We start from the raw sequence: 19,075 nt of genomic DNA on the forward strand, positions 1-19,075 counted from the left end.
TCTAACATATCAGAAATACATATGTACTAGAAAAACACAAGGATGGAATGGTTTAGTCAGGGCTTGATCTTGCCTTGTGCAAGAAGGTTGGACAAAAACTCACAAGTTTCCTTTCAGCCTTATTCTCCTATGATCTCTCCTAATTTCACAGCCATTTCAACTAATGTCAAGTTTTCATATGTTGCCAATCACTAACTTACCTTGTGTTCAGTTTATCTTGCTGTGCCTTGATCTCCTTCTCACTTGGATGACCACTGTGCATCAGCTGTCTAGCAATCTGATTTACCACTGCAACACGGGATGCCTGATTGTTCATTTCTGGTTCTAAGCTTTCAAATCTGGGGAAAAGACCATAAAGGCATTGGACGATCTGTCACGGGCAACTTAAATTTTAAAGGTACACAAAAGTACTCCTTCCTAAGTCTGTTCTTACCTGTGCTGGATCACTTCCAGGTCTTCTAGCTTCTCTGGAATCTGCATACTGTTAAGCCACTGCTCCTTTTCATCAATCCATAGTTCACATGCATCTGCTTCACTGAACATCTTATACAGAGCAAGGGTATCTTGTAACGCTTGCTTACGGAGCCGGGTCAGTTCAGCCACCTCTTTGTATCTTTCCTCTATTCCAGACAACCTGCCCTGCACATCTGCAGATTCAGCATGTTCTTGTGGCAGAGCCTTCGCCTGCTCATGAAGAGAGTCAATGACAGATCTATAGTTTGCAATCTCTTCGGCAACATCTTTGTGTTTCCTGACCAAAGACTGAGTGGAATATTCATCATGACCGACATCACTGCTGGAGACAATCCTAAGGATGTCCAACATCCAGGCATCGATATCATCAGCATCAGCTTGGAACTGGTGAAGCAAAGAGGCTTCTTCCAGGCGCTTTTTCCTAACGGCAGAGAGCTGCTCAAGGTTAGCCCACTGCTCCCGAATGTCCTTGATTCGTTCCTTGATTTTCTCTGACCCAAAGTGTTCCTCAGCAATCATATCTTCACCTTCTTTTATAGTCTGTTGGAAGTGGCCACTACGACCACTCATTTCATCTTCAAATGCTTTATGCTTACTTAAGAGGCGGATGATACTTGTTAGATCCTTCCCATAGTCATCAGATGACAAGATTTGTTCCTTTTCTCTGATCCAGCCCTCCTCTTCAGCCATTTCCCAGAAGAATTTCCACAAACGTCTGGATTCCTCCAGGCGAGCCCGGCGTTCAGCTGCTAACTGGCATAGTTCTTGGTAACTAAACTCCATATGAGCTACTCGGTCTCTGATAACTTGTGGGTCACACGGTTTGTAACCTGTTCAGACAGGGAAATATATTACTTTGGCTTATTTTTAAGATCTGAAGTTACAATACCCACCCAAGGCTCTTAATACTTGGTCACTAGCGCTATACTGTAAATTTAAAGTTTATTAATTGCTAAGCTTCCAAAGTGTTATATACGAGCTATTTAAGCTCCATCACATCACATGGTAATAAAATGCAGAAAAATGCACACACTGAAGATACGAGGAAAAATGTCTACACTATACTTTGCCTTGATAAATATTTTGGGTATTTCCAGTGACTTAAAGTTATCCTAAGTTATTCTAGATTCACATAAGTGAAGTGAAAAACAAGAATCTGGAAAGGTATGTACATTCTACTAAATCTTTATGCCTTGCTTGTGTAAGTTCACTGACCAAGTGGAATTATTCTTGGTTTTTATAAGATCAGAAGCAAGCATCTGAATTGTATCCATTAGAAACAGTGAAAAGGGGGGGAACTGTAATGAATGCAGAATGTTTATTTTAAAATTACAGCAGCTGCTGGTGACCAGAATCAATGAGGCAAAATGATGCCATGATGAACACCCCCATAAAGGCAGTTGGCCAAATTCACTGCTTGCCTAAGGGGTCTAATTGGAAGCAACTGAATTCAGCCCAGTTACACTGGTGGTGAATTTAGCCTCACATTCATTATATGGCTAATGAATCTTGATAATGATCTGACTAAAGTTAGTGTCTCTTCAAATCTGATGCATAACTAAAATCAAAGATGATGTGCTGGCTTGAGTTACCTTCCCCATCTGTGGCAAATTTCTGAGCAGATGCATTGACCCCTCTCACTCTCTCAGCCTGAATGGCAATGTCTGCCTCCACTAGGGCATGTTTCTGTAACAGGTCTTCTACCCCTAACAAATGCTTGCCATAGTCCTGAGACAGCAGCAGCACCTGCTCAAACGAAGAGAAAGGTTAAAAGCACCAGGTGTAATCAGAATTATTCATCATTAAAACAAGTACTTCATGTATGAACTATGCTCTCAGTTGTCACACTAGTTTAAATACAAACATGAATAAGGCTGAGCTGAAGATGCATCTGGGCCAATATTTTTAACACTGTTGGATGTAAAAAGCTCATCCATGTCACCTACATGCAGCTTTAGGCTTGAAATGGTGCCAAGCTGTGTTACTTCAGACAGAACATAAATAAGTGTTCTACCTCCCCAGGTTCCCATGTGCTGTCCCTAGATACTGCAGTGCTTTGTGGGGTAAAGCGTACTTTCTCTGCTTATCCCACCTCTGTTTGCTGATGCATGTATGGTACCACAGCCCTGCCTCCTCTCTGTTCCCCCTGGAGGAGACTAAGGGAAGTGCTGAGTGTGTTATTCCAAGTCCTCATGGAAGGCCCTTTCCCCTGCCACCAATCCAAATGTGCAACCTTCTGAGGGGTCTAACACTGATGCCATATGGAATATAAACCCTCCCCACATGAAACAGACCAGCAACATCAAAAGTGGTGTTGTTACCAGGTGAGAGACTTGGGGTTATTTTAGCTGCTTTTATTTTATATTTTAACCATCATGACACTGTGCAGCAAGAATCAGGTCAGCAGTTGTGAATGTGGTTATATTAGATCCTTTGGAGCAAACTATGTAAAACAAACCTAATTTACAAGATAAAGGATCTACATACAGACTCTTTCTAATCCAAAGCAGTTTCCTGCCATATCTTATCTGGATGATATTTACCTTCATTTCATCCATCCAATCCATAATGTAAAGCATTTCCTGGAATATCTTTTGCAGACCAAGGTTCATCTCCAGTCTTTGTCTACGCGCCCTGAGCAGCTCCAGCAGGTACTCCCACAAACGGATAACATTGTCCTTTCTCGCTGTGATGCGTTTGATATCATGGTAATTTTCAGTCTCGAGCTCCCTTGCAACAGCAACCACTGCTTGGACTCGTTCTTCATATGCTGCAATGTCTGTTTCAATGGCCTCGTGCTTTTTAGTTGCAGCCTCCACTGCTGGAAGGTCAAAACCAAAGTTATCCTGTAAAGACACAGATTCCATTTTAACAAGGCTTGTGCATCAACATGCTCTCACTCAAACAAACCTGTCTGCTCTGGGTGGGGGAAGGGGAAGGTTTCGCAACACAAATTTGCTAACAAATGTGGAGTTTCAAAGTACTCTGAAAATTCTTCCACAGATAAAAATAGCAGACATATTGTGGGAAAAATCTTGTACTGGCCTGGGGACATGGAAATGCAGCTGGTCTTTTTTTCCATCTCTACTGTCAATGAATCAAATTCAGCCCTTGTACAATTCCAGTGATTGCACTAGATATTAACATGGCCTTACAACTTCATGAAAATACTGCCTATGAGTAGATGTTTCTATACCGTTCTCTACTAAGCATGGGCTTGCTGAACTAGTTGAGAGGGAATTTAGAACATACAGGATAAACAGCAGGGCTCCTAGCCAGAGGGAGCAGACATGCTCTGTGCACAGAAACTGTAGCCCATAATTACTCACGGTAATAATTTTAGTCATACTTATAGTTCCGAAAACACCACCTGAGAAACTAAACGTTGATTTTCACTCAGCCAGGTTTCTCTCATAGCTGCCTTGCGATCAAATCTACGTGCAAGTTGTTCCAGTTTCTCTTGTCTTATGAGCTCATTTCGCAGTGCCAGTTCTCTTTCATGTTCAGCTTTTTCCAGTCTTTCCCAGGCCTGAAGAAGTTTGAAGATTAAAAAAAAAAAAAAAAAAAGGCATCGTGTTCTTTAGATTCACATTTCTGCAGGATTATGAGAAAATGCACGTCTACTTTGCTTTAAATCAACATTACAGATCAGAGTTAATCCCTACTGTAAATTCACCGTGGACAAAGGAGGAACCAAAAGGGTAAATCACACCCAGAACACTCACACTCAGAATGCCTAAGTCTTGTACCAAGATCTACCCAAAATAGGCCACACTGAGTTTCCTTTCCTTTCTGTGAAATGGGTATAAAACTGACCTGACTCACAAAAGTATGCTGGGGATCTCCGTTATCTACTCGCTTTAAATCTGCTTAAGCAAAATATTTGCTTAGAATGTGCATGAATGGGACTGGCTGTGTTTTATGAGTTTTACTGCCAAAAAGCGATCACTTTATTCTTAATAAGAGAAAATATGGATTTGCTTGGTCTTCCCCCAAGATAATTTTTGAACAGTGATCTTTAAAAAAGAGTAAAGAACTGAGATGTTCACTGTGTTGTATGTGAGAGCCTCCCTTTAAAAGTAAAAAAACTATTCACATACGTTAACCTATTGCCATAAAAAGTTTTAACAGCATGGCCAAAATCAAGCTTATGGCTCCTACAGATCTCTCTCATAAACAACAAAAATGCCAGCAATTAACTACACGCTATTCTACATTCCTCTGAACCCTAACAGATGTGCCACTGCCTAAAACCACAGGCACAGGAGCTTAAGACAAATAGGGGAGCTGTGAAGTTTACTGCTCTCTAGGATGGAGAGTGAAGCCACTGACACCAGCAACAGCTGCTCTGGGAAGTCTAAGCATGATCAAACCAAAAATAAGGTGGCTGTTTAAAGTAGTTTGCTACCCCTTAGAAATCTTGTCAGACCTGCTACTGTTCAGCCAGCTGTACCAACTGGATAACTGGTCATATAAATTTTGATTTGAAATGAATGAGACTGCTCTCCAATTATCCACAGGCCTTTTTTCCCCATATCACCCTCATCATGGATATTATGACTGAGAAGCTTAAGGGGTAAATGCTCCACCATTTTATGGTTGTGGAGGAGATGGAGGAGCCCCTGCAGTTCTATTGTGCAGAAGAACAGGACAGGATTTGAGGACCTGCACACCACAGCTCTGCTCTACACAACACCCTCGCACTCCTGGCTTCAGGAGTCTTTGTGGGGAGGTGGAACTTGGGCAAAAAGAGAGGCTGGGGTCTATACCAGGGAGGGGAGTAGGGGAAGATTAGTGGATTTGTAACAACAGAGAACTACTGCCTGCTCCCATAGAGTTAGCCAATGCAAAGGTTGCTGATGCAGCTTTGAAACCACCTTAGTTGTGCACAAGTGATATGCACAGGAAAGATCATCCCATCCCTCCCAGTCAACCAGGAGCCCTGGGTCAGTCCTGGAGAAGTGGCTTTGGTGTGAAGGATCACTGACACCCTCACTTGTTGGGAGTAAGATTAGAAGAAAACAAATGCCCAAGATGTATGCGAGAAGTTGAAAAGCTAGGGTATACCTTGTTGATGTCTGAGATGAGTTTGCCTTCCCTTGGCATGTACACTTTCTGATTGTTTGCTCTCATTTTGCTTTGGATGGTGAAAAGCAGCACTTCTAGGTTTCCTTTTTCTGTAAATCTAAACAAAAATTCCCCCAAACAGAAGAAAGTTAAAAACAAGTATTTTACTGCTCCTAGGGAACTAGAGAGTATTTTCTTAAACAACTTATGTGATACATAGTATGGTAACCCAGACAGCTCCATTTCATGTGACAGACTAGTAGTCCACATGTTCAGAATCAACTGGTTTAAATGTTGCAAAGACTGCACAAAATCCATTAATGTATTAGGGTGCAGTTAACCTTGGCTGAACTGATCTAGTTGGGGATGGTCCTGCTTTAGCAGGGGTTTGGACTAGATGACCTCCTGAGGTCCCTTTCAACCATGATTTTCTGATTCTATGAAACCCATTGGGGGACAGGAAGGAAGGGTAGAAATAATGGGCTACTTTTTATATAGGTGCATTGTATGGCATTAAATTAATTGACTCAAGAATTTAAGGCCAGATCCAAAGCTCAAAGTCGATGAAACTCTTTCCACTGATGTCAATGGGCTCTGAATCAGGTTTTCAGAGCAGTTCCCGAAAAATACACAATCTTTATAGGCATAATGAAATCAATAGCAATTAAAATAGAATCTGGCTGTTTGTAATGCTTTTAGATGGTGAACATTAACAGAAAAAGCCTTAATTGCTAATTAGAAAGTATGTTGTGATCTTAGCTTTGCATAGCACATTACAGATATAGAAATGCAGCTTTGTAGATTATGTCATATTTTGTAATACCAGATACATTTACTCTTGATCTGGGATAACCTATGATATTCTATTATTAGCTGTGCGTGAGTATTGCATAATGCTGGCATGCATTATTACTGATACTATTACCTAACAGCAACACACTATTGCCATCTGTACTACTTCACTTTGAGCTATTACAACTTGCACTGAAACGGTATCTCTCAGGATCTGAGATGCTGTCCATAGCACATTATTTCCTGTTTACTATGTGGGTTGAGTGGTAAGGAGCAACCCATCCAAGAGTATTAACAATCAGGAATAAGGTGAAAAAAGTTGCCCCCCCCCACCTTCCCTCCCTCCCTTTTTCTTTTTTAAAGAAAAAAGACCCTATTTTCCTAAGGCAAGATTAAATTTACTTGGGTGGTTTCTCCACTGTGCGATAGGTGTTGAATGCCTGCAGCTGCTGTTGCACCCCAACCAGTGAGTTAGCAAATTTGCGATTATTCAGGATGATGATGGTTTGTTCAATCCACTCAAGAAGGTCAGAAGCCAGTGATTCATATTTTTCAATCATTTTCTCTGTTTCGATGGCATTGTCAAGCACCTGCAACACGAAACAATTCAGTGACAAGGCCAGACCTCTTCAGAAGCCTACATCTCCATAAAGAAACTGCGCAGAGGGACTTAATTTATGGATCAAACCACTTGCTCCTGAATACAGAAGGAAGCTGGAGATACTGAGGAGTGAGGACTCTTTGCATTGCTTTGCAGCAAATTTCCACAATCCCAAGCTAACTAAGGGGACAAGGTCGATGTTTACAAAGGCATTCTTATTTTGTCTCTCTGGACAGTAAGTTGCTGGCTACCATGAACAGTGTGGGTATGTTATTAAACTGAAGGCTCCTTACAGCTCCAAAAAGAGAGACAGAGGGGCAGCTAATGGTAGAGAAAAGACTTAACAAGATAAAGTTAGGAAGCAAAGTTAAACATCAGCTAGCATTAAGAAACAGATGGAAACATCAGGAAAGATTAACCACTTTCCATATTATATCAGAATATAAGGTCTTCAAATCCAAGATTAAAAGCAAACTAAAGCTAATATGTAACAGGGCTGCTAAAAGGACTGACATTGTACATAAAAATAAATATTTAATTGGCTGCATCACATATAAAATGTTAGCTGGCAAACCTTTCCGATACGTTTTCCTTCAACGGCTAAAGCTTTCATCTTAGAAAAGTAGTGGTAATATGTCACCACATAGGTGATGATTGACTTTTCATCAGGATGGTCAACACTGATATCTGAAAACCAAATAAGAGTTACTTTAGCATAGTGCGTAGTATGCAATTTAAAACAATGCATCCAGTGCTGACAATCCACTAAGTAGGACTCAGACTGAGAGACATGGCTTCCCTCACCTTTCAGCTTCTGGGGCTTTGAAGTCTTGGTTTGTGTACTAATCAAAAATACATTCAGTGGCTTTGGCCCAGTCTCCAGCTCTTTGATGCTAGAAGTTATAAACCTCCTCCTCTATTTTGCATTAATCTTAGAGACAGAAAACAGTGTTTAAAACACCGGATGGGGAGTCAGGACATCTGGGTATTGTTTCAGATTCTGGCCCTGACTAGCAGCTGTTCACAGCTGAACAAGCCCTTTAGTCTCTGCATGCCTCTGGGATACAGGATCAGTGATATTTGCCTGTCTTCACAAGGTAGTTGCAAGATATAATGTTTGTCAAGCACTTAGAAGAAATGTACTACATCTGTATTTGAGGGAGGAAATACCAGCCTCCAACATCAAGGAGCCAACAACAATCATCCACAATTACACACACAATTTGTAAGGGTGATACCTGCCCAATGATGTGACTTTTACTTGTACCCTACCAACAAAGCCTCCTGTCCTGTAAGTATTGCTCACACTTTAATATCCATACACATCAGAACAATACTACTAGTTTGAGAGCTGGGAAACATGTTGAGAGTGCTTTATGAAAACCATGCCAATTTTATTTTAACTTAAAGAAAGTGTTTCCCAGCATAGATGGGATTTATGGCTCTTCACTTGTCCACATACATGGCCAGTCTGGCAACAGCAAAGTACTGCCACATGGCAGGGACTGAAGTTTAACTTCCTGCTCAGCTAACTGCAAAAAGGAACCTCTTGTATTTGTCACTGGTGATCACTCTGCTGCCTTCTGCTCAGGCAAGGTACTCTACAACTAGAAGAAAAATCTGCATCCAGGTGCCCTTCGACTTAAAATGCTGCCACATAAAAAAACCGAACCCTGGAGCATGGAAGGGTGTAACCGAGGAAATAACATTCTTCCACAGAAAGCCAGCCCATGTCGTAACTGAAGGAATTCTTACCCTCTGGGTCCAAAAGCTTAGTAAGACCAAGGTGTTGCTCTGCCAGATTAAAAGCATTCTGCAGATTGTAGTGTGCATTTGATTTCTTCAGCTTGTCAAAATCAATCAGATCAGGCCTAAACAAGAGAGAAGCACCCTCAGTTTCTCTAACATATAAATGAGCCACCTGAAGATGAACAAGCGAAATAAAAACTGGAACACTCCAAATAGCAGTGATGACCCATGGAAGCAACTTCAATAGAAATGAATTTGGACCAGGTTTTCCCATCCTTCTTCACACAGTCCTTTAATTCAGTGCTTCTCAAACTATCTGATCTGGCAGACCGGCAATTTTTTTTCCAGTGGGCCAGAGGCCGGTGCCCAGTTCAGCCAGTGGCAGCAACTGAGCGTAACAGCGCTACACAAATGTGCGACCAGCAGTTTCCTTTTCTTTCCTCACCTTGCATGACGTGACGTCACCTGGAGTGTTGGAACGTATGAACTGTGGTGCTATGACATATTAATGTTATGCTTCTGAAAATATATTGCTTTCTTTCCTGGCAAGTCGCTGTGGACCGGTGACTGGTGGCTCACGGACCAGCACCAGTCTGCGGACCACCACTTTGAGAAGCACTGCTCTCTAGTAGACTCCTCCCATCATCCTACTTATTTCAGTGGGGCCACAAAGGAAGCATGGAGTTGCACAGCATGTGCCAGCAGGGCTAAATCTGGCTTCTGGCAAACCAGAGAAAAATGACCAGGGATGAATGTGGCTGAAGTCAAACAATTTAGGGCTAGGGTTACACATTGTCACTTGCTTGTACAAGTGGTTGTCCTAACTTCAACAGGGTTAAGAACAGAAGAACACAAGAGATGTCACGCTAAGTCAGACCACAGACCCAAAGAGCTCAGTATCCTGTAGCTCAAAGTGACAGAGTAGATGTTATGTATGGTCAAGTGTATTTAGGCAGGGAGTATCAACAAATCCAGCCCCTGCCTCTCTCCCCTTATCAACTCCAGGATGTAGAGGCCTAAAGACTCCCAAGTTGGAGGCTGCACCCTTACTTATCATGTTTGCATGAGGGACTCCAAAATGTTCTTTCCAATTCACCTTCAACCCCCACATACTTAAACATCAAAGAGCTAACTCTTGCAAAACTGTGCACACAGCAACATATCCAGATTTCCAAATCCATTAGAGGGTATTTTACAAGGACATACCTGTGTTTATGTATTAGTGCGTTGAAAGCCATCCCATCCCGCCAGCTAGTAGTGAAGTTGTGAATGTTGACATTGGGATAACTGACAGAACAAAAAACAAAAATAATGTAAATCACTATAGCATCCCCATTCTGGCTTTGCACACTGTCACTGAAAGCGTGGGACAGAAGTGACAGTTCCTATAAGCACAGATGAGGAATGTTATCAACCAGCTCCTGAAGTTTCACAACCATGATCCTTTAAAGCACATCAAAAGGAGAGGGGCAAGAACATTTTCATTTCCCACATAACACTAAAAGAGTTGATATATTTTGGAAAGGAATAACAGTTGGTCAAGAAGCAGAGCTCCTGGAGACTATACTGGTGACTGGCAGGTGGAAAAGGAAGGTGAGGGGCATTTTTGGAAATGCGAGGGAAGAAAGGGCTTCAGGCCTTTAATAGATGGCATTAGGAAAGTGGTGGATTAGCAGCTTTTCCTTGCAGCTAACAAGCTTTTCCATGGGCAGCTTCAAAAGAATGACTCTCTCCACAGTGACTTCCAAATGCCCAGGCCATGTGTCTGATGGTTAACTTGATAGCTAATAGATCAAGCAGAACCAAATTCACTTCAGTTCTGGTTCAGGTATTTTTTCAAAATATCCAAAAAAAATTAAGGTTCTTTGCAAACCCAATTTCAAAGGAACTCTCTGAGACAAAAGTCAAAGTTTTACTAGAAGTTCTTAGAAGTACTCAATTCACTTTGCATTCATTCAAGTTTCATGAAGGAAACATACTGAATTTCTATAAATAATGGATATCCAAAGCTATACAAGAGCTACCATTTGTAGAAGCATTTTGGAGGCACTTCTATTTATGAGCACACCTCTTCTGAAATGTGGAAAAAATATCCAAATGCTAATTTTTAATGCATTCCAAACTTTCTCTAAAGGATGTGTGGCCACTTCAAACATAATTGGACAGCAGGAAGTCCATTTCAGCAAAACAGAATCAGTTCCTCTCATAGATATTCTTTTCTCTGCAACCCTCAAAAGGTATTCTGTAGGCCAAATCCAACTGTCATTGGAGTCTGGTCTAAGAGTACAAGATTTTACCCATATGTGCCACAATCCTTCACACTTTAGAAATCTATCATTTATGCAAAAGGAATTCCTTTGCATAACGCTGGATTCCTTGAGAGAAGACGTTTTAGTTCTGCAGGGCAGGAGGAATCTGAGAAGGCAAAAAATGTATTCCTCTGAGGTCATGTCTACACAAGATGCTTTACTCGAGATTAGAGCCAATTACTGCACAGTAAGCATCACTGTCTACACATGCAAACACAAGTAGCAAATTTACTTGGGAGTAATTACTGCACAGCACAGCACATGTAGACGGCCTCCCAGTCAGTTGGGCAGCAGGGACAGGGAGACTGCTTCCAGCCCACGAGAGCCATCGGCTGCCAGGGCGGGCTCCACCACTGGTGCTTGGGCAGGAAAAAATGTTCCCCTGCCCCAGCATCAGGGAGCTGCCACTACTCCACAATTGCAGAGTGGAGGCTGGGAGGTCACTGAGCCGGGGCTGCAAGGTAAGAATCTCCCAGCTCCGTGACTGCAATCATGGGGCAGGGCCTGGGAACTCCCTGCTTCCAGGGCAGGGGTACATTGTCCCCACCTGGGCTCTGGTGCCAAAGCCCACCCTAGCAGCAGGCAGCTCCCTGGGGCAGGGAACAATGTCCCCACCCCTGCCAGAAAACAGCTCTCTCCTGGCCCCATGCTCCCCACCAGCCCCTGGCCTAGCACCCAGGGACAGCTTAGAGTTCCCCTTGTCTGCTGCAGGAGGCCAGTGCAGGGCCAGGAGCAGACTGGTGCCATGAGCAGCAAATCTGCGCCTGCTTCCCCACGTTTAGACCCCACTGCCTGGGGTGGGTTTACTTTAGAGTAAATTATTCTTAAATAAACCCACCCACCCTGAATCATTTGCACATGGAGACATGCCCTGAATGTAACAACTTTGGAGATTAACACAGGTCTTTCATTTTATTCTAACCAAAAAGTAGTGTCCAACCCATGCCTTTTTTCAAAAATAATTAAGGAGAATAATTTACCATATTTCTTCAAATATCTAACAAATATTTTAATGGAAAAAAAACCCCCACATTTATTCTAAAAAACAAGACTTGGATCTTAAAAATGTAATTGTAAAAGCCTGCATTTTTTTCTTTTTACAAGCAGAGAATGTGTCTTAAATTCCTGGCTGCTTTGTATCTGAAGGAATACAGTATTTGTTAAGACTTCTAAAGTCCTTTGATTTGTTCTGTTCTTTCAAGATAGAACCTCAGAAAAGTTTTTAAAGGGAAAAAATAAAAAATATTCTATTCAACAAACATATATAAACTCAAAAAGATTGTATCCATTTTCAAGTTATGGCTATTCCCAAGACAGCTTTGATCTTACTCAGTGAAAACAGGACTATTCCTGTGTACTTTCCAAAACAAAAACTTGACAACACCAGGAACCAAAGATTATATACAGCAGAATCGTTCTTGCAGTCTCAAAAACGCAATTGAATGAATTACAAATAAGACGACGATTCTGTCCGAGAGATCTGAACAATGTTATATTTCATCCAAATTCCACCAGATTCTCAAACAGTTAAGATGCTAGTTACTGAATTTAAGGGTAATCACACATGCAAAAAAGGTCAAATGAGGTTGCACAGTTCCCTGAATATGGTCATTATCTCCCAATATGACTAGCAAGAGTCTGGTGACCTAGTACCCTTCTTGGATTCTCAGATTCATGTGTCCACCATATGGAAGTCATGATAGAGACCTAAATAAACTGGAATGTACTGCCCTATAAATAATAGATTTAGTATGAAATCAGTTGATTTTTGACAACTTACTTTTGTCAGGCGACTGAAGAAAAGATGAATGTTTGTATGTATCCAAAATTATTTCAGTGAAAACCCCTATGTAGGTAATTTTTTAATCCACACTCACCCAGCTGTCTTCATCTGGCACCACAATAGCAAAGCATCTTTAGCAGACTTCTTCTCTTTGTTATCTTCAGTTTCAACACTGATATCCTGGATCTAAGAGTCACAAATCAGGTTGAATCAGAACAGTATGTCAGTACTGAGCCAGTTCTGTACTTCAGTTTTCAAAGAAATATAAGCAATTAAGATCACAGCAGAAGCAGCAAGAGAAAACGAAGAACAGCAAAACAGAAGAAAAGGAGAGTACAAAACATTTCCTGAGTTTAAGTTCATTTACTTGAAAGGAAGATCATCATGAACAGTTTTCTTTGTCTTTAAATTACTGTAACATTTTCTTTTTAAAGTCTATGGACAAGTACTTTCTGGTGAAACTTAAACACACTGTTCCATTTTTAAACCCTGATTTATATAGTGTTCTGGCCCACTCTTGTAAGGCATTCTGTGCCTTCTGCAATGTGCTGGCTATTTCGGTTGGAGTTAAGGACGCACAGCACTCATACCAGGCACTCAGAATCTTTTAAGGGGGACGTTTTAGGTGTAGGTTCCTTGACACAGCTCAGTAGAACCTGATCCTTGTCCTGAGTAGTCACACAGCAAAGTTTCTTGAAATCTGTATTTTTAGTTGTACTTAAATAAATGGTGGCAGCACAACTTGTCAGTCTTTAGCTTCATCAAGACAAAGTGCAGCAAAAATATTTTAATTAAAAATAAAAAAAAAACACAACCCTTCAGATTTCCTGTTTATATCGCAGTACATTTTGTTTTGTATTGTATCATTCAACTCCCACTGAAGTCAACATCAAGACTTGCACTGACCTCCGTGGAAGTTAAACCAGGCTCTTTCACGTTAAGAAAAAGAAAAAACAGTAATAAAATTCAAAGAATGATTTGCACTTAAGAGGTTTCCACAGTAAGGATTTCCAGTCCTTTTCTAACCAAGGCCCCAGGTACTGTCAGAGTATTCAGGCATTAATCAATCACACTACTTTATTATGACTCTTATTCTCTACAGACAGTTCCCAGGTTCCACACCTACAGCCTAAGGCCCAACCTTACCAACACTTAAAACTTCAAAATGTCCAACAGCTTTACTTCAGAGTTTTTAGCACACAGATCTGCACGCTAATTGTGTTTCTTCTGCATACCTCTGACTGGTGTCATTTACACACCTACATTTACAATATGTTGTACATAAAGCATCTACCATAAGTAGATTTTGGGGTTTGAATACAACACTTATTTGAAGAAAAAAATACAATGAAAACAATTAATTTATTTTTGGATCAAGCTATGGCATGAGTAACTGAGCTATAAGCACACAGGGTCGTGCAAACTACTTTAAACGTGTCTTGTTATATCCTACTAATTTGTACTGTAGGAAGTCAGTTTAAGACAATTCTTTAAAATAACCTAACAGCACCACAACTGTCAAGTTTTGCATGCAGTTTATTATACACACACATTTCTATACATATATGGAATATATAAAATATATAGGGGGGAAAACAGTAAGAAATATACCAGTTTAAAATGTTACTTCCTAGATGTTAATACAGGCCATCTGGAATAGTTCAAAAGACATCTAATTTTGAAAATTAGATTCCCTTCCATGAAGATGGGATTTGACATAGGTATGATTGTCTGTCTTAAAAGCACTGGAAACGCTCCGTCACAGCGTGTACAAAGTTTTAGGTTAGGCTACAAGAAGCTAAAATAGTGAGATTTTTAAAAACCTCATTTGTTTTTCAAGGTTATTTAACAAGCGAGATAAGCTTTTCACATATGGGCACTGTTGGTCAAGTCTGAGCTCTTGATATCTTTACAAACAATTTGCCGTGACTGAAAGTACTTATATTTTGTAAATTAAAACTCAAGGGAAAAGGAAGTGAGAGGGTTTATTCTGTTCTTTGGGCTATGGATCTACCTACATATCAAAAAGCAACTGCTTGATTCAAGGAACAGAGAATGTAGTCTCACAATTCCTACTCACTTATTCTCTTTAGGCTGCTGATCAGCACTTCAGCAAGGATGTAATCACGCAAAACTAGTATGTCCTGCTGGACACTCAACCCTCTTGATTCCTACTGAAGTCAGTGGGACCTGGGGGCAGTTAGCATTTCTCAGCAGGACTCTGGTCACAAAGAGAATAAGACCCACCCAGAACAAACACATAGAACCAAAGACAATGTTTTTACCTGGAATCTCAGAATAATTGTCCAAATAAGGCCAAGAGTCAGCCTGTGATTCCCATCCACAATATCATGGGATCCCATATTTTCTAGATGCACTCTTTGTTCTTTCAAAAACTGAAGGGCCTTATCAACATTTTCCAAACAATGGATGCGCATCCTTCCCTTGGTTGGTTTGGGCTACCAGGGAAAGCAAAGACAATAGAAATCAGTATTAGAGAAACTGCAGAAAGTTGCTTCCTCCTTCAGTCTCACTAAGTGTGCCGCTGGTATTATAATATGCTTTCTCTATAAATGACACTTACCACTGAAAACAGAATTTAACTCATAGTATATAGGAGCAAACTATCTTTAGGTCCCAGGTCTCTGACCTCAGAATTTTATTTTAGCCCTTTTCTCTATAACAAAAATATATCTTCCTTGTGAAGGGAAAAAGAACCAGACAGAAACTGGATTTCCTGGTTTCTTTAAGTTGTTTTCCTTGGGGAAAAAAAAATATTAAAAAAAAAATAAAGTTCATGTTCACCCCTGTGCCCATAACATGCATCCAGGCTGCTCAGAAAACTACTGTAGCCGCAAGTAGTCAGCAATATTTGGTTACGCCAGTGGTTTTCAAACTGTGCCATGGAGCCCCAGGGCTCCATGATACGTCATCAGGGGTAACGCTGGAGCAGACCAGAAGGCAGTGCACCACCATTGCCGGGCTAGGTTGTCTGGCTCTGTGTCTGCTCACGCGGCCTGTGGAGCCAGAGGTGGCAGGGATCACAGCAGAAGAAGTGACATGAACAGGTTGGGTTCTGTGACTTCTGGAAGTTTGAAAACCACTGGCTTATGCAATGAGATAGCCTGTTGTTAGCTACAACAGCCAGGTGTGACTGAAGCAGAAGACTAATTTGACTAGGTCAGGGGGTCTCAACCTTTTTAATAAGTGTACCCCCAGCAGCCCCCTTTTTAGTAAATGTACCCCCCGGGGGGGGGGGGGGGGGGTGGCGCGCAGCCAAATGCAGAGCAGGGCCATGGCGAGTGGGGGAAGCGCAGCATCTGTGTGGCCCTGCTCTTACCCAGCCCTGCTCCTGGGAGGCAGCAACATGGGGTGGCAGGGCTCTATCCCCTCCTGCCCCTGCATACCCCCTGAGACCTTCCAAAGTACCCCCAGGGGGTACCCCCCATTGACAACCCCTGGACTAGGTGACTGATGCACTGAATCAATGGAATTTTGTCATTGACCTCATTGAGTACAGGATCAGGCATTTGAGGAGGAAATGAAGCAAACTTCATTCTAACTCATAATCAAAACATTTCCCTCCCTTTTTACTTCAGTCCTACACCTTCATTTGCTAGGTGAAAGATAAATGATGACTAGGCAGAGTGAATAACATGCCTATTACCTTTTACTAACATGACCTTTTCTCTAGAATACTTGCTGGATTTTTCATAATCGCTATTTGCTTCAGTGGAATAACACATTAAATAAGCAATTGTAGCAGCAAATACGCACAATGAGAAATGGTTCAAAATCTGCATGACATCTGCAAACACATAACCACTTTAAAACACAGCTATAATTTGGGTCCTAAATGAACCAATGACACACCATGAAAACAAAAATTTCACAACTGTTTAAGCTACTCAGAGTAAGGCAGATTATGAAAATATCAGAATACATTTCTTCATAGGAAAAAAAAAATGAAGCCAGCAATATAAGACTAATACATTTTTTATCAAGACCCAATGTAAATGGGAAAAGCCATGAACACATTAACATCATGTAAAAGTCAGTGCTGTGGATAAATGTTACACCTGGAAAACTCATCCAGTGCTCAACAGAACATCACTGCAACCCCTCCACCAAAACACTAATCAACACAAGTTGTTTTTTTTTTTAATTTAGTCAGTGAACTGGCCAGTGAAACAGTCTGAGAAAATTCTTTCTTCAGAGTGTACTCAAAGAGACAGAAAGTTTCAGCCAGAAGTATATTGTTTCCTAGGAACACTGGTTTGAAATACATCTGTCATACGCGTTAAACACTTTGCTAGAAAGATATCCTTTAGGACACTAATGTTGCACTCACTAGTTTCACTTCCAGATTTGGGAGACCACAAGTTCTTCTGTGGGGACAGGCACGGTAACAAGGAAAAGAAAGTCAGCATTAAATCTGGTCAATTGCATACACTTCCAGGAACTGGATTTGCAGGTACAGTACAACCAGTTTACTGCACTCTGGCTGTGCAAAAGGCCCCAGTAAGCATATATCCCATTTGTACTCTGACAGTATGGATACCTGAATGAGTTAGCCTGTGGCAAGTTAAGCTGTCCCAATTTTTAAAAAGCTGTTAGCACATGACATGCCTTCAAAAGCAGCTTAGCCCTGCCCCAGCAGTTGCAAATTTAGATTGGGGGATGTATCTGTCCCTTTTTCACATGCCTGCCTCTCAGTGCCCCACAGGCTTCTCTCTCACATTTTCAAACGTACAGCCTGTTTGTTTGTGCACAGCTGCCACAATGTGATTTACTCTAGCTTTTTGCTTTGAGCTTTGGACCCATAAACGGAAGGGCATATGCTTTCTAGGGCACGGTGCAAGTAAAATGTAAGTGAAACTCACTTCCCAAATGCTATATTTATAGCTTATACAAGGTTCCTGAAGATTATTGTGGTATTCATACAAAAAAAATACCATTGCTATGCTGATGCCGTCCAAGAGAAATTCATTCACATCAGTGGCAGTCTTGTCACTAACCTAAGTGGTAGCTAGACTGAGCTCTAATGTCTCAATATAATGAGAGGAAAATAAGTTGAAAGTAATTCATCAACCCTCTCCCCCCTGCAAAATGACATTTTAAAGCTTGGTGCACTCTCATGCCAAGCACAGCACATGCCCAGAAGAGGAACTGCATTAGTCTGACCCAGCTCACTCAATGTCTGTATACATCATCAGGTGCTTCACTGGGGCTTTTTGGCGCTTTTATCTAATAGCTGACTGAATCAGACAAAGGCGCCAAAAAGCCTCACTGAAACACCTAAAAGCCTTGTGCCTAATCCACACAGATGCTGGGGAGCTGGGTCAAACTAATGCACTTCCTGTTCCAGTAAAGTGATGTTTTAGTTTGTTTTTTTCCCCCCCACATCTATTAGCGCTCTTGGCTATTTGCATCAGACACTCTTAAAACCAGGCACCCAAGAGTTAACATGCATTCACTAATGGTATTTTAATGAGTTCCTGAGAGAACTGTCTACTTCCAAAGTGCACATGAATACATAGCCAGAGAATAAAAAAAAAACCAAGGAAACAACCTTCCAAGACACCAAATTATAGGCAAGATTTGCCTTCAGAACAAAGATTTTGTGAAATACAAGATAACATGTAGTAAATTGGACCCAGAGTACCAGGTGGATCCACTGAAAAGGCAAACATCACGGTGCCACACTGACCCTGACTACACCTGACTACACTTTTTACTAGATGCCGCAAAATGACACTTATAATCATTAATGATGCAGGATGATGTATTCAGATCTTATAGTGAAATCCTCTCAATTACAACAGCAACAAGCGAGGCTGTTACACAGCAACTATTCAGGTTAATTGCTTAAGATCTTCAGGACCAGATAACTTGCACTCACAAAAGTAAAAAAATTCACCAAGCAGAGCTCTGCACTAGGCCTGTGCAAATAGGCAGCTATTCGATCCCACTTTGGATCGATTTTGGCTGCTTTGGATGCCAGGGATCCGATCCGGAGTTCTGGACCGGGTTTCTGCTTCAATCTGGCTGAAGTGGCTCGGAAGCTTTGGAGCCGCCACGGCGATCTGGCCATAGGGTATAATGGGGAAATCAATGAAATATCTATAATTTTGTTGTTTTGTCTCTTACTTGGGTGAAACTTGCAGGAGTCGTAGCCTTTGCTGAGAGCATAAAGCCTGTCAAGTTCCAAGAAGATCGGAGCAGGGGTTTGGGGAGGAACTGCACTGCAAATTCTTGAAATCAAAACTCATGTCACATCTATGTGTTACTGGGGGGGGG

The 19,075-nt window shown here is 41.4% G+C and overlaps 1 protein-coding gene across 2 annotated transcripts in view; it reads right to left on the bottom strand.

Annotated features, from left to right (window-relative positions):
• Positions 1-19,075, bottom strand: part of SPTBN1 (spectrin beta, non-erythrocytic 1) — a 135,820-nt gene that overhangs the window by 58,003 nt on the left and 58,742 nt on the right. For both annotated transcript variants that reach the window (XM_019549292.1, XM_019549294.1), the window contains exons 3-14: positions 15,061-15,234; positions 12,870-12,961; positions 9,890-9,970; positions 8,690-8,805; positions 7,509-7,621; positions 6,736-6,923; positions 5,542-5,659; positions 3,845-4,003; positions 3,018-3,320; positions 2,067-2,220; positions 434-1,304; positions 201-338 (exon numbers count right to left, since the gene is read on the bottom strand). In XM_019549292.1, coding sequence (XP_019404837.1) covers positions 201-338; positions 434-1,304; positions 2,067-2,220; positions 3,018-3,320; positions 3,845-4,003; positions 5,542-5,659; positions 6,736-6,923; positions 7,509-7,621; positions 8,690-8,805; positions 9,890-9,970; positions 12,870-12,961; positions 15,061-15,234 — 2,507 coding nt within the window. The remainder of the gene's footprint in view (positions 1-200; positions 339-433; positions 1,305-2,066; positions 2,221-3,017; positions 3,321-3,844; positions 4,004-5,541; positions 5,660-6,735; positions 6,924-7,508; positions 7,622-8,689; positions 8,806-9,889; positions 9,971-12,869; positions 12,962-15,060; positions 15,235-19,075) is intronic.

Source organism: Crocodylus porosus, unplaced genomic scaffold, assembly GCF_001723895.1.
Source record: "Crocodylus porosus isolate Cpor-Errol unplaced genomic scaffold, CroPor_comp1, whole genome shotgun sequence".
NCBI lineage: Eukaryota > Metazoa > Chordata > Crocodylia > Crocodylidae > Crocodylus > Crocodylus porosus.